This window comes from Trachymyrmex septentrionalis, unplaced genomic scaffold, assembly GCF_001594115.1.
Source record: "Trachymyrmex septentrionalis isolate Tsep2-gDNA-1 unplaced genomic scaffold, Tsep1.0 scaffold153, whole genome shotgun sequence".
NCBI classification, from domain to species: domain Eukaryota; kingdom Metazoa; phylum Arthropoda; class Insecta; order Hymenoptera; family Formicidae; genus Trachymyrmex; species Trachymyrmex septentrionalis.
This window is the reverse complement of record NW_017304684.1, coordinates 184,209-208,031: the sequence shown is the minus strand read 5'-3', so window position 1 is coordinate 208,031 and position 23,823 is coordinate 184,209. Positions and strand designations below refer to the sequence as shown.

The window sequence follows — 23,823 nt, the reverse complement described above, 5'->3', positions numbered from 1 at the left end:
CACCTTTTGCATGTTGCATGACTTACAGCGTTCTCTCCATATGCAGCACAAATCATTTCAGTGGCTTCAGCAGCATTTTTCTTCAGATGAAACGCGAAGTGGATGGAAAATCGAATATGCTCTTTTGTAATTGCCATCGTGAACACTACTGATTTTTGAGGTTATGTGCATCAAACGCCAAACCGTATCGCATTTCAGGAGGTTAAATGTTACTGTTTTAAAACCCCAAAAGGGCGGGAAGATATATAAAATTTAAATTGTTATTTCGGTTGTATCAAATCTAAAGCTCAGAACTTTTTTGTACACCTAATATATATATATTGTATATATAAAATTGTTAATATCTTTTGATTATAATTAAAAGTTATAATTAATAATTATAACTTAGAGTAATAATTAAAAGTTAATACAGTGAGATTATATTTTACTTTTCCAGACTTCTTTTATTAAACTGTATATATTTTCATTATTGATATACATATTTTAAAATACACAATATTAATTATTAGAATAAAAGTTAACGTACATATCTGTTTGTTTTTACGCACTCTTTTTATTACATTACGCAAATTCGTGTGCATTGCACTCCTCATAATCTATTCGATTACTTTTGAGACAACCATCCGATTCGGTTAGGAAATTTTTTGAAATACATCAATGAATACCACTGATCAGATTAGAAATCCGACGATTCGTCGTAAACATCCTCTTCTTCTCGAATCGACAATAGATGCTCAAGGTTTCCTTCTTTTATCTGATTAATTTACTCAGTGTAAAGTGGGAAGCATAGACTCTTGCATAATGCATAACACGTAATGCATAAAAAATGTATCAATTAAAGTCCTTTGTGTCCTTTCTTTCCATGAAATAAAAAACTCTGAATTGGTTGAATTTCTTATGTCTTATTTGTTACGCGTTATGCAAGAGTCTGTGCTCCCTGCTTTATTATTAATTTTTTGATCTAGTTTACATTGTTCACTGCTTAGCGGCAAATCATTATAGAGATTGTAATTGAGATTACGTTCCATTATTCACTTTAAAAAAATTAAAAATTCATGTTTACATATACTCTATAAAACTAAAATTTAAATTATTAGAGAGAAAAGTTTGATGGTCTAAAACAGAATTCTTAAAACCTTAAACACAATGCGAAGAAATAGCGATAGCGATAAGAATAACACGATTCCAACTTATCAAAAATCAGATACACTTGAATATACATTTTCTGATTTGAAAGTGTTATTTCTGTCGCTATCGCTACTCCTTTGCATTGTGTTTAAGGCTTTACATGAACTTAACCTCAAATATTAAATCTCTCTGGTTAAGGCTTCTGACTAATCGCGGCGGCTATGTTAGAATTGTGACGTCAGAAGCGAGGAATAATACGTTAATTTATGTTGCATGTCATTTTTAAATAAAGACAATATCGATGAAACGAAATGATGAAATTGCTTTAAAACACTTGTAAAAATCGATGGAAACTGTCCTTCCTCCCTTGACAGTCAGTAAATGATCGTAAAAGGCACGTAAAATAAGCCTATATTCGGGCAGAAATACACGGTTCGACAACTGTTGAGTAAAATATACGTTTTTACATATAAAATTTCAAGATAATTTTAGTTTTTATCGATAATTATGACTTTGATAAGTACGAAACAAGTCACATTTTCACAATTAAGCAAATAATAACGAAATGACACGCAATATAAATTTCGTCGTCAAAACGTCACTTTTCCACGCCTATAAGTTTGGCCATTTATCGTGGTGCGGCGCTGTAACGCACATTAACCACGGCCCATATCTGTGCGCTCGTCTGCGGCGCGCTGAGAGTAAACGAGACAGAGACAGTCCTCACACTTGTTTCAAGCGACCAAAAATGTTTTCTCAGCAATCTCGGCCGCTTGGCAGCCCTAGGCATCAACAAGGAGTGGGAGGCATTCTAAATAACATATAAGTTTTAATAAATTGTAGTAATAGTGTATTCTTCCCAATAATCCAGAAAAGAAATGTGTATGTTTTGAGACTGGAGACTTGTGAAGAAAATACGCGAAAAAAAATCGAGTTGCAAAAAGCACGTTTTATGCTTATAAAACGAAAGATATCGATTGTACGAAAAAAAGTTTAGTATGAAAAATGTAAGTATTTGAAATACTCCTATAAAATGAGATGTGGAACATTAAAATTGATCTATTAGTTAAATAGAAAAAAAAACCAGAAAAGGCCTTTTTTTCACTCGCTTTCTGTTCATTGAGATTTAAACGCAAAGTTTTGAAATTCTCGTAAAATATAGTCGTAATGATAAACAAATCTAGCCCTAAACAAGCCTGAAACATTCATTAGTTTTTGCAAAAAAGCAATTTGTTCACTAAAAACCTGTCTGCGGAAAACTTAATTTCTTCATCTTTGAGCACAGCAATTTACAAAGGTGATTTTTTTTTGTTCAAGAGTTGGACTATCACGTACACTTAGTAACAAAACGATTTTTTGCAGTTAAACTATTATAAAACTTTAAAAAGTGGGTATCTTTTTTCGTATAAAAAAATGGAATAATTCCGTTAATATGCATTATATCATAGCTGTATGAAGCATTCGACAGCTGACATTTTTTTACAAATTTAAAAAAAAAGATTATCCTTCGATTATTAGGAGCCGAGATAACAATTTTTTTCAAAAAATTACGGTGGCTTTAATTTTTAAGATTAAGAGTTCCGTCTGGCACTAATTTGTCAAGGAAGAATTGAATTTGCTGTGAAAAAATTCTCGAATTTTTTGCTGCCGAAAAAGTTTTTTTAAAACCGTTGGAAAGTTGAGGAATGCGAGCGAGGCAGTGCGCCGTGCGGAGTGGGGAAGATCGGACGGTTAATTGATTTGGAGAGCATTATTTCTAATCTATCTATTACATAAATATCTATTTATATCTTTTATTACATAAAAGATTAAATAAAAAGATTATATAAAAGATAATAACGATGTAAAGACTCTTAAATGTAAACGTAAATAAACAAACAAATAATCGGCGAAAGAAGAGTCAGTAGATTAAAAAAACATTTAATTAATTAAAATTATTAGGTGACGATACATGCACAAATACGGAACGGCGCATATAAATGTGTAAATGTATAAACATGTATAAAAATATATATAACAAGTTTCGGCTACGAGATTGAGCCCTCTTCAGATATAAAGCGCGAAAAAAAAATTAGACGATAAGTAAAAAATAAGTAAAAAACAATTCATGTCGCAATTAACATTAAGCGTAAAGAAGTGAAATTCCGATGGATCTCAAAAATACGATTGAGCAATCAAGGTGTCCATTGTCCAAGCCAGATCGCTAGACAAGACCGAAAAATAATTTATAAGAAAAAACAGACCTTGACAATTAAAAACGCCGTTATCATGATAAAATTACAAACTCACCAACAAACCCGAACAAATCAAAATGATCCCCCGCTCATGCAAAGGTAAACCTGTGTAAGCCGTAACACTCCGACAATATTGCACATGCCAGAGCCGGACATGTCGGCGTCGCTCACGACGTGACCGCTCGCTTAAACGGAACACAACGCACTGAGAGAGGAGAGGAGACGGGCCGACAAAATCGAAAGTCATACTTTGTTTATGATCGGTATATACGCTTTGTGGAGACTTTCGGTGTCAGTTTGTAGATTCAGACTATTTTTTTGTTTTTTGATATGCAACATTTCAGAGATTAGCCGCTTTCTGTAAGAAGGTTCTTCCAGGATTTGAACATCGTCCCATTGAAAGTCATGATCATGAAGAAGTCTATGCTCGGTGATAACGGAGCGGGCAGAAGTTTTGTATCTAATATGGTTACGGTGTTCCGCAATTCTCGTTTTTAATTTTCTGACCGTCTGCCCGACGTAAGATGCGTCGCAATCATTACATGAGATTTTGTAGACAACATTATTTTTTGATGTACGAGGACAAGTGTCCTTTTGGACTCTGATGTACTTGCTTATTTTATTAGGGCTGTGGAAAGCTATTCTGATGTCGCCTTTATTTTTACGCAATGTTCTAAATTTTTCTGTGTGAGACGGAATGAAGGGGACCGTAAGCCACGAGGTAGATTCCTTCGTAACATCATTATCGGTTGTGACGTTATGTACGTTGTGAATTTTTTTAATTAAATTTTCTATTCTTTGGTTCATGGTGTCAAAAATAAAATCGAGTGGGTAGTCATTTAAGAGTAAGATATTGATAATGAAAGTCAAATTTTTAGTGTGAAATATATTGTCAGATAATAAAAAGGCTCTGTCGACTAACGAGAAGATGGTACCTTTTTTTTGTGTCAAAGGATGATTCGAATGAAAGTTCAAGAATCTACCTGAAAACGTTGGCTTACGGTACCAGTCTAAATAACATTGATTTTCAATAACTGACACGGTAATATCTAGGAAATTTATTACATTTTCGCCTCTTTCCACGGTGAACTGTAAGCGCGGATGGAATGAATTGAAAGGTTTAGTAACCTATCGATTTGTGAGGGATGTACCGCCGTACATATATCGTCAACATATCTATAGTAAAATATTGTGTCAACGCTCGACATCAAGGACACCGTCTCCAATCTCCTCATCACTCGGTCCGCTATTATGGGTGATATTGGAGAGCCCATGGGAGTGCTAAAGCATTGTCTTCGTACATCAAAAAATAATGTTGTCTACAAAATCTCATGTAATGATTGCGACGCATCTTACGTCGGGCAGACGTAAAATCATCGTCAGAAAATTAAAAACTAGAATTGCGGAACACCGTAACCATATTAGATACAAAACTTCTGCCCGCTCCGTTATCACCGAGCATAGACTTCTTCATAATCATGACTTTCAATGGGACGATGTTCAAATCCTGGAAGAACCTTCTTACAGAAAGCGGCTAATCTCTGAAATGTTGCATATCAAAAAACAAAAAAATAGTCTGAATCTACAAACTGACACCGAAAGTCTCCACAAAGCGTATATACCGATCATAAACAAAGTATGACTTTCGATTTTGTCGGCCCGTCTCCTCTCCTCTCTCAGTGCGTTGTGTTCCGTTTAAGCGAGCGGTCACGTCGTGAGCGACACCGACATGTCCGGCTCTGGTATGTGCATTATTGCCGGTGTGTTATGGCTAACACATGGTTCACCTTTGCATGTACGGGGGATCATTTTGATTCGTTCGGGTTTACTGGTGAGTTTACGATTTTATCGTGATAGCGGCGTTTCTAATTGTTAAAGTCTGTTTTTTCTTACAAGTTCTTTTTCGGTCTTATCTAGCGATCTGGCTTTGATAATGGACATCTTGATTGCTCAATCGTATTCTTGAGATCCATCTGAATTTTACTTCTTTACGTTTTATGTTAATTGCGACATGAATTGTTTTTTACTGATTTTTTACTTATCGTTTATTTTATCGCGCTTTACATCTGAAGAGGGCTCAATCTCGTAGCCGAAACTTGTTATATATATTTTTATATTTTTATACATTTTTATACATTTACACATTTATATGCGCCGTTCCGTATCTGTTCATGTATCGTCGCCTAATAATTTTAACTAATTAAATGTTTTTTAACCTATTGACTCTTCTTTCGCCGTTTATTTGGTTGTTTATTTACGATTATATAAAAGATTAAACATAATGGTATTTACATTTTTCCTTCAAACCAAGTTGAATTTGTTTCTTTTGTAATGTTCCAATTGCAATATTCGAATGCTTAAAATAACTAACAATTTTGCTTGCTTTTATACATACTACTGTGATCAAAAAGTAAGGTGAATTTTGTTATAAAATAAAAAATCTTTATTTATTCATCCAAATCAATTTGATCCCCTTCAAAGTAATCCCCCTACGATACAATGCACTTATGCCAACGTTTTTTCCATGCCTCGAACCATGCCAAAAAGTCGTTTCCCGGTATAGCCTTCAAAGCGCGCAGCGATTCACGTTGAATCTCTTCAATAGATTCAAAGCGATGTCCCCGGAGTGGTCTTTTGAGTTTGGGAAATAGTCAAAAGTCACACGGAGCTAAGTCAGGTGAATAAGGCAGTTGCGGAACGATATGAGTGGAATTTTTGGCGAAAAACTCACGAAGAAATTGAGTGTTTTTGGCACCAAACGAGATTTTACTTTTCTAAGGCCCAAGTGATCCTTCAAAATTGTTTGAACTGAACCAAATGAAATGCCAACCATATCGACAAGGTCTCTAATTGTCAATCGACGATTTTCGAGCACCAATTCCTTGATTTTCTTCACGTGTTGCTCATCAATTGACGTTGATAGTCGTCCGGGGCGTTCCAAGTCATCAGTACGTTCTCTGCCTTCTTTGAAGTCTTTGTACCACTTATAAACATTTTTCTGCGACATAGTCGATTCTCCGAAGGCCCTCTGCAACATTCTGAACGTTTCCGCAGCCGAAATTTCATTTCGCAAACAAAATTTAATGGCACTTCTTTGCTCAGCAAAATCAGACATTGTAAAAATCGCCAAAATCACTTTTAGTTTAGAAAACACAAGCGTAACTATATGACTAATGATGACATTGACATGAAATTTGCCACAGATGTCACTAACAGTAGTACCAACATAAAAATAAAAAAGTTTGCTCGAATTGATTAGCGCGGGAAGTTTAAATTAAAAATTCACCTTACTTTTTGATCACAGTAGTACATTACGATATTCAGTATCTAAGGCGTTCTTGAAGCATAATTGTAATATATGTGCACTGCAATTGATACTACATTTTACATCGTTTAATAATCGGACCGCAGCTTTTATAGAAGCTGCGTTATCATGTACCACTGAATGTAATTTTTTGTTAAGCTCCCAATCTTCTCGTATGATTTCCAAGGTAGCAGCTAAATTATCCGTGAGACGATCTTCTATGTGTATTGTGACCAACGTAAAATTATGCAAAGTCCATTCAAAATTAATGAAATGAACTGAACACGGATAGATACGCATCTTGTGCTCTGGATGACCATTCGTTTGTAGTAATTGCAACAGAAGACGCCTTAATTAAGTGTTCTGTGATTTCTTTTCTAATTTTGTCATATGCTAACTCTAAGCGTGCACGAATAGCTTGTGGATATGGAACTTGGTAATTTGGTTCTATGATTATCATAAATTCTATGAATCCGTCGCTATGTACGAATGAAAAAGGCAACTGACACATTGCAATCATACGCTCTATAGTTCTTGTTATTTTTCTTGCTTCGTATGAGAGAAGTGATTTTCTGTTGTTCGCTTCTTTTTGCATGGCGTTTCCTGAGAGTTTGAATTAGATATCGATGGAGTTGGAAATTCAATATCCTTCCAATGAGTCGGTTTCAACGCTAGCGAAAAAAATACAGAAAACTTAAAGAAATTGTTCCGGAATTATCGTTATAGTCTTTTCGTATTTTCGGAGCGAACAAATAGCTCGTCGACACAAAGCGATTAAAACAGCGAGCATACCTCGATCCTGTGCTAATCATGCTGTTTGTCGCAAAATGACACGCGACCCCCCTTGCGCAAACCGAGAAAACCGTCGATCGTGCACACGCTTCGTGTGAAAATAATTAGCTCGCCACCGGATCCCGATCAATATAGTTAAAATATCGCTCCTCGTTCTTAACGCAGATTCGCGAACAAATGCGAACAAACCGACTCGTCGTCGCGTATAACCGCTACCTGCTACTATAATGTGAACAGTATACGCGTACCGTGAGACAGCCTAATACGCGAGACTTACCAACGCTTACGATAAGATTTGCCCGTCTCGTCACTACTCGCAATAAACACTTTGTCGAACGCGAAGTTATTCAACGTTATCCCAAGGCGAACTACCTGTGTACGCATCGAACCGAACGCTTTAAGTGTCGCAAACCTTTTAGTATGAGTATCGTTTACCGCTTCAAAAAAAACGGAATTCAACTGTATAATAAAACTAACTTATTACAATCAAGAGAGACAGCGTTGATTACATGCCGCCTTGGCGAGCGAGCCTTCCTTACAAGGATACCAGCCATCCGTCACAAAACAGAAATGTTCTTCGCAATTCTTAACAATTAAACTCTCTATACTGAAAAAAAATTTACTAAATTACAAAAATATTTATTTAAATGCTCCTAATTAAATATTTATTATGTGTAAACATATATTCATCTGATAAAAGTATCATTAATTTGATTGAAGTGTAATTTTTTTTATTTTGGGTATATATGTATTTACTTACTATAAGTAAATATTCAATTAGAACTATTCAAATGACTATTTTTAAAATCTTAATAACATTTTTTTCAATAAAACGGAATTATTAAATGTAACAATGATACTCGATCTTTTTCTCAAACGTGCTTACAAACGTGCTGTTTACATATTTTTATAAATAATTATCAACTCATATAATAAAACTTTTTTGCCTGGACTTACTTATCGTCTTCAAAAGTCAAAGATAATTCGTGTTTATATTTTAAATGTTTGTTCAATGCTGATGTTGATCCATTGTATGACAAAGCGTCGTCATATATTTTACAAGTTGCTTTTGTCTCATCTTCCGCTGGAACGGCATACTTCCATATCCAACTTTTTCGATAAAACATGATTAATGACTCTAAATTAATCTAAATTCCGATTGCTCCAGAATGTGTGATCGTAGAAAGTAAAGATTTGACATTAATGCATGAAAATAACATTTTATTGACAAAAAACAAAAACTTATACGGATAACATTTATCATCGAGTAATATAACTGACACGGGCACTCGGGTAATATGATTAATACGGGTAACCGGGTAATGCGTCCGGGTAATACGATTAATACCCGGGTATTATCCGCAGGTTTCAAGTAATGAGCGAATATCCAGATAATTCGGGTAACTTGTTACCCGGTTCAAATCATTAGTCCTAAATTGGACACTTTTTACGGCATATTAAATAAAGAAACGTAGCTAATGTGATCTAAATTTGTTAATCAGACGTGCTGTTAAACTCAATAGTTAAACGTGATTTTTTTAGTAATAAACCGAAAAAATAAAAATTCAAGATACAAAAAACTAAAAATTTCATGGTTACAATTATTTTGCGAAACATTTGATTAAACTATTTGTTTATATCTCGTCGAGCTACCCCAGATTTAAAAAAATCATGTTTCTACATCAATTTATTTACTGAGAAAATGTAAATTTAGCAAATTTTACGCACGAAATTAGATACGCGAGAGTCGCCGAGCGGTCCAATCTTCCCCATCCTCCGCCCGCCTCGCCCGCGTTCCTAACTTTCCAACGGTTTTAAAAAAACTTTTTCGGCAGCAAAAAGTTCGAGAATTTTTTAACAAATTCAATTCTTCCTTGATAAATTAGTGCCGGAACTCTTAATCTTAAAAATTAAAGCCACCGTAATTTTTTGAAAAAAATTGTTATCTCGGCTCCTAATAATCGAAGGATAATCTTTTTTTTTTAAATTTGTAAAAAAATGTCAGCTGTCGAATGCTTCACACAGCTATGATATAATGCATATTAACGGAATTATTCCATTTTTTTATACGAAAAAAGGCACTTTTTAAAGTCGTTTTATAATAATTTAACTGCAAAAAATCGTTTTGTTACTAAGTGTACGATAGTCCAACTCTTGAAGAAAAAAAATCACTTTTGTAAATTGCTATGCTCAAAGATGAAGAAATTAAGTTTTCCGCAGACAAGTTTTTAGTGAAAAAAAAAAAACAAATGGCTTTTTGCAAAAACTAATGAACGTTTCAGGCTTGTTCAGGGCTAGATTTGTTCGTCATTACGAGGGCTACATTTTATGAGAATTTCAAAGCTTTATGTTTTTGTTTAATCTCAATGAACAAAGAGTGAGTGAAAAAAAGGCTTTTTCGGTATTTTTTTTTCTATTTAACTAATAGATCAATTTTAATGTTCCACATCTCATTTTGTAGGTATTTCAAATACCTACATTTTTCATATTAAATTTTTTTTCATACAATCAATATCTTTCGTTTTATAAACAAAAAACGTGCTTTTTGCAATTCGATTTTTTTTCGCATATTTTCTTCACAAGTCTCGAGTCTCAAACATATACATTTCTTTTCTGATGGCCTTTCAAGATTTTCATGAAAAGAAATGCTACTTTATAATTTTTTTCCAGTAAAATTCTACTTCTATTGAACTATTCTTGTTACTCAAATTTATGAAGAAGGGATATACTATATAACGTGCATGAAAAATTATAAACGATTAAACATTTCGTAAACTGTTGCGTTTTAACATGATTTATACTATTCTGGATTAACGGGAGGGGTACACTATTACTACAATTTATTAAAACTTGTATGTTATTTAAAAATGCCCACCGCCCCTTGTTGATGCCTAGTGCCGCTGAGCGGACGAGATTGCCGAGAAAACATTTTTGGTCGCTTGAAACAACTAGTGTGAGAAGGACTGTCTCTGTCTCGTTCATTCTCAGCGCGCCGCAGGTGAGCACACAACATGGACTTGTGCTTAAATGTGTTGCTACCGGTTTCGCCAGACCGCCGTCTGATTCAGTGTCGCCACCGTTAATGTAAAGTTCTTAGTTGAGTAGTCAGCAGCCTTAGGCCCTGCGCACAATGGAGGAAATATTAGGAATAGATATTAAGATTTTAACCTATCAGATACCAGTTACGTCGAAATACACGATTTCTGATAAGTTAAACTCTTAATATCTATTCCGGTTTCTAATATTTCCTCCATTGCGCAAGGCCTAAAACGATACTAACGCTACGCTACAATCGTTCATGAAGCTTGCTAACGTTATCGCCCTATTGGCTTCACGAACAGCATTTAGCACAGAGAAATCTGAGAGAAGACATGATGACTCAAAACCGGTAATCGCAAAATGCTGTTGCGCATGCCCCTTGACAAAATGGATGTAAATTACATAGCAAGATCCACATTTCTGAGGGTACATACGTCCACTTTTCAAGATTGTAGATGATAAATCGATATTTGTTTCATATAATGTGCTACATTCACAAACTGTGGATCAGAAATATTTATCTCTGCCATCTTATATGCGCGTGATGTTTGTTTCGTTTAAAAGTATTAACATTAAGGTTATCTCTGGTGAAAATTTTTCTCAGAATTTTTGATGTAATTTTTCAGAATCTCTATATACTTTTTCGGAATTTCTATATAATTATATAACTTTTTCCTATTTTTTATACGAATTGGAACATTTTTCAGAAAATCTACATTTTTTCTCAGAATTTTTCATATATGTTAATTATGAAATATCGTAAGATTTCTAAGATCTCTTGTAAGTATAATTTCTAATAAAATGTTATTTCTATAAAATTCAAAAATATTTTTTCTTATAAGATGAAAAATTTCAGAATATTTCAGCATTTATTTGTATAAAAAATTCTGAGAGAAGATAAACTTTTCAAATATTTCTGACTATTTCTGAAAAATGTTCTAATTCGTATAAAAATTATGATTTTCATCAGGGATATTATACTCATTTTTAATAATGTGGTAATATTTATGTTTTAAATAAATAACTATATACATATGAAAGTTGTGTTTCAAACATTTTATTTTTATTAAACACATTTTTATAGTTTATTTACTTTATTTGTTATTATTTTATATAAAGATTATGCGTTTCTTAGATTTTCTTCGTGTCCAGATTCCAGATCCATTTTTGGAATATTAACGTTTCGTAAACCTTACAGTCCATTTCATCAAGGCAAGGAGCAGCCTGATACTGAGCTGTTCCAGTGATGGGAGGTGACAAGAATTCGTCTGCTCTAGTAAACTTTGTGCGCATGCGTAAAATGACGTAGCAGCTCGATCCAATGATGGAACATACGGGTGCTTTTGGGGCTCCGGTACATCTGAGTGATTAACCGTTCCAAATTAAGAGGGACAATCTCAAATTTTAACACTTTGTCCCACTTTACAACCCATTCTAAATTTTATCCTAAATTAAGGTTATAGTAATGAATTATTCCTCTTTTAACCTCTTAGATACTATATGTCATTATAGTGACTTTCTCGAATGTTATCTCTCCGAACGATATGTTGATATTCATATGATAAATCGGCTGCAGACGTAATAAAAGACAAAATTTATTATTTATTCATAAACACGCTATGTATCTTTAATAAAAACCTTCCTTTTCTCCCAATAATTTTCTTGACATCGTTATTAGGGATTTTATAATACATGAAATGTGTACGTCAGTTAAGACTGCTCAGCTTTACCCATGTGCACAAAGTTTCTTAGAGCAGACGAATTCTTGTCATCTCCCATCACTGAGCTGTTCCTCCGGGCCGTTCCTTTTATATTACGCTACTTGTTGGAGTGGTGGAGAGAAAAAAGAAAATTGTGGGGGGGGGGAGGTGAGGGAAATTGATCGATATTCAATAACTGGGAGAAGGTTTTCCATATTTTATTTATGTTGTAGCTATCATCTCTATTTAGACTGTTAGGGTGTGTTTTTGTATTTCTGTGGCTTCTCTATACATACTTTCTTAGAAAGTATAATGTAATGTTGTGCGACAGGTTTTAACTTGATATCACGTTGATGTTCTTTTATTCGTAGGTTGACCATTTTCCCGGTCTCTAATATAATATATATTTGTCCGCAAGAACAAGGTATTTGTATACTCCTGCGAAGCTGAATGGAGATCTTTGATCTTTAGGATTTTTTAAGATTTGTTCTATCTTTTTGAGTTTGAAGATAATTCGGATATTGTTTGTTTAATATCCTGCTAATTCGATCTGTTGTTCCTTTGATACATAGGAGATCCCGCTTTCTAATTTCTCTTATCCCGCTACCTAGCACAAACCCTCTACCTACTACAATCTCTCACTGAAAAATCCGAATCACACATAAGCAACTCAACAAACTTTATACAAAAGATAAAAAAAATCCGATTACATCCTACAGATCCGCTTGTAAGTTTTGACGTAAAATCTCTTTTTACACAAGTCCCAATAAAAGTTAAACATTAAACATAATAAAGGTTTTATATGAAGTCCCCTGCGACTTCATTTCGTTAATAGAGCACTGCTTAACAACCACTTACTTCTCCTATAATAACTAATTTTATGAACAAACTTCAGAAATGGGCTCTCCTATTTCTCCTGTAATCGCCAACATCTTCATGGAGCATTTTGAGAAAAAGATCCTCAGAAAAGCAGCCAAAAAATCATAAGTTTGGTTCCGCTATGTAGACGACACATTCATGATGGAGACACGGCAGTGTCGAACTCCGTAAATTTCTTATTTTCTTCAACACTCAACATCCAAATATCCACTTCACTATAGACATAGAGGTAAACGGAAAACTCCCCTTTCTAGATGTTTTTGTCTCTAAAAAAGCGACGATATTTTAAGCCATCAAGTGTACAGGAAACCAACATACACAGATAGATATCTACATGCTGAGTCGCACCACTACCCAGCACAAAAACAGTCAGCAATCAACTCAATTGTACATAGAGCTTTCACCATTTCTGACAAAGAATATCTACAGACAAAACTTAACCACCTAAAACTAGCTTTACAGAAAAATGGACAACAAAAAAGTTATAACTAAAATAATCAATAAACATGCAAATAAGACAACGGTTTCTGATACACACTAGACAACTAGACAAAAGAATCTTATCCATTCTCCCATATGTCAGAGGAACAACAGATCGGATTAGCAGAATATTAAACACAAACACAATATCCGAATTATCTTCAAATCACCCATAAGACAAATTTTAAGAAATCCTAAAGATCAAAAATCTCCACTCAACTCTGCAGGAGTATAAAAAATACCTTATTCCTGTGGACATACATTGGAGAAACTAGAAGAATGGTCAACCTACGGATAAAAAAAATACCGTGATATCAGGCTAAAACACACCACACAGTCGGCATTATCAGAATACAACATCGAAACAGGACATCAAATACTGTTTGACAAAACGACACAATAGCCAACATTACATTATACTTTCCAAGAAAGTATAGAGAAGCCATAGAGATACAAAAACATCATAACAATCTAAATAGAGATAATGACTACAACATAAATAAAATATGAAAGACTATTTTCCCGGTTATTGAAAACTGATCGAATATTATATATTCCTTCACCTCTCCCCCCCCCCCTCACAATTCTCTTCTTTCCCTTCACCACTTCAACAAACAGCGTAATATAAAGGGAAACAGCCCGGAGGAACAGCTTAGTATCAGGCTGCTCTTCGCCCTAATGAAGTAGACTGCAAGATTCACATTGACATTCCAAAAATAAATCTGAACACGGAGAAAACCTGCGAAACGCACGATCATAATATACAATAGAAAGCACTCGTGGAATAATATTGTTATTATTTTCTTATTACAATACTAAAATTTGAAACACAAAATGACAAAATTAACTAAACTTTTTTTGTGTAAGTACTTTAAGTATTTAAAATGCAATCATAAGTTTCGTTGCGATGCAAAAATTAAATGTTTTGTAAATAAGGAAACAATATATTTTGTTAACAATAAAACAAATTAAAAGAAGGGTTGATGAACCTAACTGATTAACTGTATGTGCTTGTACCAAATGGTACGTATCAATTTTTATACGCAAAAATTCAAACAATGTCAAGAGTGTCAACCTAAAATACTTTGTTTATTTACGGAACAATGTAACCATGCAATTTCTGTATCATAGTGAGAAACTTTACATAATACGTCGTTAAAGTACTTATACAAAAAAGTTGAGATTTTTTTAATTATCTTATATAATAATATATACATTTCTATCATCTGGAACACAGATAAAAAAAATATCGTTTCTTAATAAATAATTTTTTTTTATACACAATATTCTAAACCATTGCTATAATTTTTATTTTTTGTATTTCATATATATATTATATATACACACACACATATATATATATATACATATATACATATATGTATATATGTATACATGATATATGTGTACATATATACATACATATATATCTCAATGTGAGCTAAACATAAGTATAATTATATGTATTTTACATATATTTAGATGTACGCAATTTTTCTTTTGCTAGCTGCTAAAGTGTAGATATAGTATTAACACTTGCTATTGATTGCGTGCGTGCGTGCGTGCGTGCGTGCGTGCGTGCGTGCGTATACAAGATGTCTTAGCATTTATTATAAGCATTTATTATCTCAGCATTTATTATAATAAGTTGTTCGGTTCAAATTTTGTTAGCCAAAATTGTATGTACATCTTTGTTAAAAATAAACGAAATTTACATTTAGGAAAAGGGTTTAGAAGTATGACATCTCTACATTCAAAAGCTAATTATATTTTTTGAATTTATGTAAATTCTGATATATACAATTCTAATTTTGATATATATAAAACTACGAGCTGAAAGAGTTAAAAATTTTTTTCTCGCTTTGTAGGTCTGTCACGTACTCAAAATAAATTTGTAAAAATTTTTCACTATCTATCATGAAAATTTGAAGTTTCCGCTACAAAACTGTTTTCTTTTAAATGTCCTTACAATTTTTTTATTTTGCATTAAATAAAAAGAAGCATTCTGTGACTTTTGATTCCTCATAATTTCGACAAAAATAATCGTATCACAATTAAAGTTGTGTTTCAAAATTCACTGTCAGTACTGAAAATCTGCAGTTTACGTTACGTGCACTATAATTTTTTCAGTACTGGCAATTAATTTCAGAACACAGCCAATAAAATTAGATTCCTAAAGTTTACACAAGAGGCAAATGTGGCGCTAGCAATGTATGGTCACATCACACATGGCAAGCGTTGCCAGCGCTGTGACGGTTCTGCACATTCTACACTCTGCAGAGATTATAAGTTGAAGTTATTGACGTTATTATTATTACGATCACGCGATCGCGGAGGTGTTGAATAAGTGCGATTGTGGTTAAAGCTATATTATATATAATATTGGGTTTTCTGGTTACCTCAAATCAAATATTGATAAAAATACTTTTAGTCGATATATTGTCGCATAATTAAATGCCTAGGTATATCCAAATATCGAGATTGTCGTCGAAAAACTGTGAGCACATCGATGCGTTTTCGCATAAAAATAACTAAAAGTTTGACAAAAAAAGTGTCGCTCTATCTCATGAACCGTGATTAGTCTTTGAAATCGATGATTATTCAGGTTCAGAAGTTGGTCACATCGACGAAATATTGCGATGCAAGCATACACTGTAGACACTGCAATAAAATTTTCATTCTTCTGCTTTATTTAGTTTAGATCTACTGAAATAGCGGCTCGCATTGATTCTGCATTCGCAAGTTCCGCTCAATGGGACATAGGAAATTAATTCCTTCGGATCAATTGCTACATTCATATTGGATCCGACGTGCGTCGTATGACGCACTGCAACTAATCAGAAAACAGGATTTTGCTTTGTATCATCGACACGAAATAAACTACTTTCCGAGGGACATCATTCCTGCCGTGTATACGCAAGCGTCGGCGGAGTCTGCCAAAGAAATAAGGCCACAGCAGACTTTTGCATGACACATAACGCATAGTGCATAAGAATCAGAATCTTTCCTTTCCTCTTATTTCATGAAAAAGAAGAATTTTGATTGATAAGATATATTCAAAAGCACGATTGAATCAGCTTAACGAGGTTAGTTTTTATAAGTATACATATGTAGTACATGTATACGCACACATGCAGGCATCGGCGGAATCTGCAAAAAAAATAAATTTGCGCTACAGAAAACGGCTAATTCCTCTAATTCCGCACCATTCTCCCAAGGGTGCGCTCCCAAGGGATGCGGAACTGCGGTATGTTCGTGATTGGTTATGGCTTCATTCCGCCGATTTCGCCATTTTCTGTTGCGCAAATTTATTGGCCGCGCATGATTAATCAACATGTTGAGGTGTGTTCGAATTCCCATCTGGGTGTTCTCTGAGTGTTATGTCATCCTTGTTTAATATTCAGTAAATAACAAGAATGGAGTGATATCTGGGTAACACTCGAGTGGAATCTAAAATCTCTGATAGCGTTTTCGACCCGAGCGGATTTGCACTAATTTGGATTGGATAATATTCTGCTGACGTTACTCGTTCTACCAATAAGAAAGTATCTAACATCATTAATCCAACCCAGATTGGAACAAATCTCCTCAGACCGAATATGCTATAAATCTCTCTTCTCTCGGATGTAAATCGAAATCAAAATGGGTACATAAAATGAAGACAAGGCAATGTTCTGTATGATTGTGTGATTTTCAATCCACAGAAATTTAGTTTTATATATCCCATGGATCGGAACTTGCAGATACGCAATCAATGCGAGCTAATGACAATCGCTATTCTGATGGATGAAAGTGATCTACGGGAAGGCTCTTGTGATTGGTCAGCGCTAATTGCGCGTTCCGGAAATTTCACATAGGAAAACACATTTTAGCGAAACGAAATCGGCTGAATAAAACCACGATCAATTACGAGCGTTTCACCAATTCCGCACTATAGGACTGCACTCTGAGGCCGGGTTCACACTTTGACAGAAAAGCGGAAAGCGGAAAAGTGGAAGCTAATCGGAACTCGCGGTAGTAGTAGGCGGTACATTCCGTTTGTCCGCTTCTGCCTATCGATTCTGTATCTTTAAACAAGGTGAAAATTATAAAAATTTACTAGGTGTTGACCAACGAAATTATCAGTATTATATTATAATTAATTCGCTTACTTTTGTAATTTTCCCTCGTTTCAAGAATCGATCCCCTGTTTTTCTGTGAGTTTTGATTGGCTTCCGCTTTTCCGCGTTCTGCTTTTCCGTCAAGGTGTGAACGCTCTATGAAACTATTAATTACGGTCAAAATCAGTCTATGGTTGACATTAAAAAGTTCGTTTCTTTCCCGTTGGCGGGTTACGATTAAGCTTGATCGGCGTTGGTGAAATTGGCCTTTAAAAACACAAATTCATTGCTAATGCAAAGAATTTGTGTGTTTAAAGCAATGGATTTTTGTTTTTAAAGCAGTGAATTTGTATAAAACAGAACGTATACATAGCGCTATATTGAGTCGGGATGACAGATATATAATCTCTAAAGTTTCCAACTTTAACGCTTAATAACTCGATTTACGAAGCCGGGTTTTTTGCCAGATTCTTTCGTAAAAACATGTCGAATGAGTATAATTTTATTAAGATTTTATTCTAGCATTTTACAGGTTGAAACGTTTACTTTTCAGATCGCTACTTAAAAAACAATCTCATGGAGATTTCATGAAGTTATACAAACATAAATAAAGATATAAAATCTTAAAATTTTTTACGAAATTTGCGGAGTTCCACAGAGTGGACTAAAAATTGTATACAAATGCGATTTACATCATTTGAAAGAGCGAATCTTTGCCTTTAATTTGCTTTGTTACGAAGCTCCGTTCGATTTTTTTTCATCGAGTTATCCAACGCTGAAGCAAAAATGGTTCATAGCTCTATATTATAATATATAATATTATATAAGAAAATTTTTATCAGTTAACAGAACATTAAATTTCTATAAAATGTCACTTTATTGTACAATATGCAAATGCAATAATTAAATGTATTTTTCATATTGTGTTCTACTTTTGAATTGGCATCTTCAAAAATTTGATTAATAATTTTGATTCTTCTATGTGCCATAACCACCAATCTTAACCGATTTCCTAAATCTTGTACCTCATACACTTGAGCAAAAGTTTTAATCGGATAAATCGTTTAAGCTTCATTTAAGTTTTGAACATTAGCTTTCATTTATGAATAAATGACATATTTGGTAGATTTTACATTGCGCAAAATATGAAAACGTACATTTCATGGAAAGATCGCGTTTGTCTCGTGCGAATATTAATATTTTACTTATTTTTTTTGCGATTCAGCATCATTTTGATCTGTGTGAAAATGTATAATATTCGTTCAGCTCTAAGATAAAGGCTACACTCAAAAAGATTATAGCTGTTAAGTTTCCATTGTCGCAAAATAGTAACTACCATCAAAATGTCAATGTTTCACCAAAATACCACCAAAATATTTTGTTTCAATATTTGTTCTTGACTTAGTAATAAAGCATATTTCATATAATTTTTTTTTTCTTATTCCTACATATTTGTCAGATATAATGTTCCCGCAAAGAGAAATTGCCCGATAAATCCCAAGGCACTCTATATACATATATATTATATACCATGTGCGCGTATGTGTGAGTGTGTGTACATGTATTTATTAATGTATTTACATTGTACGTGGTCGATCAATCAAGAAAAATTGGAAATTAAGAAGAAACATTTTGTATAGATAAAACTCTATACTTTTATGTAACAGTATATTAAATTTTTTTAAAACATATTTTTTATCAAGCTGCTGGCTGAATGTGCATAATTTTAAGAATATAACAATGTGATCTTTGTTAAGATATAGAATCATAAAATTTTTTGTAAAACATCTAAAAATATGTTACAGTACAAGTTTTAAGCTTTAAAACGTTTTTTTATCTTTGCGATGATTTTTCACCGAGTTTTGATGATCTGATAGTTGTACAATTCTGAATGCCTTGAAAATGTTCTCTGTTGAATATTTTACGTATATTATACTTTTGTAACTTTGAAGCTATTAAACAATTGTTAAGAAATAGACGAATGTCTGCAATAATATATTCGAAACTGTACTACAAACATAAACAATAAATTGTTATAAAATGTATTTTAATATGGAAATATGTTTCAGCAAAATAATACTTTACAATCTTTTGATTCGATATCAAATGTTCTCTTTTCGGTTCATTAGATAACTATAATGTATCTGAAAATGATATCAATTATACGTAATCCAAAACGAAATAAACTGTATGTTCGCTGCCATAATAAAATGTCAAATTAATAATATGCAGAAATAAATATGATTTAATTTTTCTTTGCAATAAGAAAATAGTTTTCAGTACATTTTATCTATTCTATCGATTGTAAAATATTTGATCTGTTTTCTGTGGCTGAACCAGTTGTACACTTTTGGAATCTAAAGTGAGGTAGTACATTTGATATTTGACGAAAGCAAAAATTAAAGAAAGTTTTAATGCAATCTAGTACAGGAATAAAAAAAGGATCTGTTATTGAATAATATTTAAATATAATTTGAATTCACTGTTTATTTTTTCGCTTTTTTAATGTCACAATTTCGGATAGCAATAGTGGAGCATTAAATGTTAAAATGGAAAACTTTGCATTAAAATGATTTAAATTGATTGATTTAATTTAATTAATGTTAAAGAAAAATGATATTTTGTGCTGGAATAATTCAACTCTAATACCATAAATACATCACGTAAGAATAATTCTTTGACACCAATGGAAAATGTCAACTTTTAAGAAAACTTGCATTTTTTTTTTTAAATCAGAATTACAAATGTCTAGAGGATTCTTTTCAAACATGGATACAAATTTATTTTAGTTTTCCAAGTGGTTTTGAATTCTTTTTCGTGCAATTTGATCAAATTTGAATAAAAAATTGTGATTATATTTTATATTTTTCCTACGAAATGCTTAGAATTCCTTATACAGTGTCACGAACGGAAAATATTCCTTATTTTTAAATGCAATCAAAACTACGCATATTTATTAGAAAATACAATATAAATATGTTTCACATTAATTTATTTAAAAACTTCCTAAAGTTGATTATAGTTTTTATTTAAATTGATTTTCTATTTAAATTGATTTAACTAACATAATACATTAATTTCATTTGCTTGAATACAGTATTTTATCCAAACGAGAGAAAAATTCTAAAACCAGTTATTATAATAGAATATACAAGAAGATAATAGCGTACAATATGGAATGACAGTCTTATTATATCAAGTATTACCGCTATTTTATCTCAAGTTATGAAAATTGACTCTTTACTGCAGTCATATTGAATATACGTATAATAAGACATATACGAAAAATACATGAATTTTTATATATTTATTGTTACAGTGACAGAGTCTTAACAATTTTTGGAAAAGTTGGGATGCTAAAATAATTATCAATCTATTCTAATTATATTGTGCTTATTGCTACGGCATTTTACGTTATGTGGACGGAGATACGCGGATACACCGGTAAGCGGCACTGTCGTGACAACACTGTCACGCAACACTCGCAAAGGCCTGAGCCCATATTCGCGTGCGATTGTGCTTCGGCCAGCAAGGCTTGTTTTAGGCGGTAGAAGAGGACTAACTTTGACTCTCTCGCACTACGTTCTCGCTGCCTCCTTCACTCTAGGCGCACCAAAGGTGACTAATTATAAGACAACGAGAGCTCGTCCTTCTATTATTAGTGATAATAATACTTGATATAATAAGACTGCCATTTCATATTGTACGCTATTATCCTCTTGTATTATATATTCTACTATAATAACTAATTTCGGAATTTTTCTCTCGTTTGGATAAAATATCGTATCCAAGCAAATAAAATTGATGTAGTATTATGTTAGTTAAATCAATTTAAACAGAAAATCAATTTAAATAAAAACTATAGTCTACTTTAGGTACCGAAGTTTTTAAATAAATAAATGTGAAATATATTTATATTGTATTTTCTAATAAATATGTGTAATTTTAAATTGCATTTAAAAGTAAAGAATATTTTTCGATCGTGACACTATATAAGGAAGTCTAAGTATTTCGTAGGAAAAATATAAAATATAATCACAATTTTTTATTCAAATTTGATCAAATTGCACGAAAAAGAATTCAAAAGCACTTGGAAAACTAAAATAAATTTGTGTATCCATGTTTGAAAAGAATCCTCTAGACATTTGTAGTTCTTTTAGAAAAAAAAATGCAAGTTTTCTTAAAAGTTGACATTTTTCATTGATGTCAAAGAATTATTCTTACGTGATGTGTTTATGTCGAATCATTCCAGCACGAAATATCATTTTTCTTTAACATTAATTAAATTAAATCAACTTTAAATCATTTTAATGCAAAGTTTTCCATTTTAACATTTAATGCTCCACTATTGCTATCCGAAATTATGACATTAAAAGCGAGAAAATAAACAGTGAATTCAAGTTATATTTAAATATTATTCAATAAGATCCTTTTTTTATTCCTGTACCAGATTGCATGAAAACTTTCTTTAATTTTTGCTTTCGCCAAATATCAGACGTACTTATCTCACTTTAGATTTCAAAAGTGTACAAATGGTTCAGCCACAGAAAACAGATCTAATATTTTGCAATCGATAGAATAGATAAAATGTACTGAAAACTATTATCTTATTGCAAAGAAAAATTAAATTATATTTATTTCTGCATATTATTAATTTAACATTTTATTATGGCAGCGAACATACAGTTTATTTCGTTTTGGATTACGTATAATTGATATCATTTTCAGATACATTATAGTTATCTAATAAAACCAAAAAGAGAACATTCGATATTGGATGTATTAGATTGTAAAGTATTATTTTGTTGAAACTTTCATATTAAAATATATTTTATAATAATGTTTATGTTTGTAGTACAGTCGTATATATTATTGCAGACATTTATCTATTTCTTAAGAATTGTTTAATAATTTTGCGATGTTACACAAGTAATATGTAAAATATTCAAGAGAACACTTTCAAAGCGTTCAGAATTGCACAGTTATCAGATCATCAAAACTCGGTAAAAGTCATCGCAGACAAAGATAAAAAAACATTTTAAAGCTTGAAATTTGTATTGTAACATGCTGTTTTTCGAAAAATTTTTATGTTTATGGTTCTGTATTTTAACAAAGATCACATTGTTCTATATGATCCTTAAAATTATGCCTTCAACAGTCAGTAACTTGATAAAAAAGTATTTTTTTTTTTAATTTGATACTTTTACAAGTATAGAGTTTTATATACATAATGTTTCTTTTTAATTTCCTTACGATTTTTCTTGATCGATCGATCACGTACAATGTAAATACATTAATAAATACACATACACATACTCACACATACACGCACATGGTATAATTTACATATAATATATATGCATGTAAGGTGCTTTGGGATTTATTGGACAACTTCTCTTTGTGGGAACATTATATCTAACAAATATGTAGGAATTAGAAAAAAAAAGTTATATGAAGTATGCTTTATTGCTAAGTCAAGAACAAATATTGAAATAAAATATTTTGGTGATATTTTAGCGAAATATTGATATTTTGACAGCAGTTACTATTTTGCGACAATGGAAATCTAACAGCTATAATCTTTTTGAGTGCAGAAGTTTTGTCTTAGAAGTAAACGAATATCATATATTTTCACACAGATCGGAATAATACTGAATCATTTAAAAATAGTAAGTAATATGTTAATTCTCACGAGATAAACGTTCGATCTTTCCATGCATGAAATGTACGTTTCCATATTTTGTGCAATGTAAAATCTATTATTTTCTATTTCATGTTCCATTACAACTGTTTATAACTTTTAAAACATTTCTAATCAAACCTCATATAACATTTGTTTCTTTTTTCCATTGCGCTTATATAATATGCTTACACAATTAATCGTGTGTTAAATAATATTAAATTGTTCGGAAAATTCATTTCAAATTTTGTTAACTTAAAATTATATACCGAACATATTCATTGCGAAATTTTTAACGTGAAAGTTTAAAGTTTTCCCTAAAAATTCGTTTTTAAAAAAAGTGATTTTTTTATTATTGAATTATTCGCGGGTTAAGTAAAAAAAAACATTACAACTCATAACTGCGTTACAAATCATCGTATTAATTAAAGATACAGATTTCTAAAGCTTAAAACTTTGCTCTATCGAATGATATAATTGCCAATTT

The 23,823-nt window shown here is 32.3% G+C and overlaps 2 protein-coding genes and 1 pseudogene across 4 annotated transcripts in view; all 3 read right to left on the bottom strand.

Annotated features, from left to right (window-relative positions):
- LOC108745880 (jmjC domain-containing protein 4) overlaps nucleotides 1–23,823 on the bottom strand; it is a 37,854-nt gene that overhangs the window by 10,550 nt on the left and 3,481 nt on the right. The window contains exon 1 of one of the 3 annotated variants that reach the window (XM_018482281.1): nucleotides 10,932–10,949. The exons of the other annotated variants lie outside the window; for them this stretch is intronic. The gene's annotated coding sequence lies outside the window, so the exon portion shown is untranslated. Of the gene's footprint in view, nucleotides 1–10,931; nucleotides 10,950–23,823 lie in introns of those variants that run through there. 3 annotated transcript variants of the gene reach the window in all.
- LOC108745865 (putative uncharacterized protein FLJ37770) lies at nucleotides 6,031–6,399 on the bottom strand. The gene has a single exon (XM_018482260.1). The coding sequence runs from the start codon at nucleotides 6,397–6,399 to the stop codon at nucleotides 6,031–6,033; it is 369 nt and encodes a 122-aa protein (XP_018337762.1).
- Nucleotides 6,661–7,186, bottom strand: LOC108745864 (annotated as a pseudogene).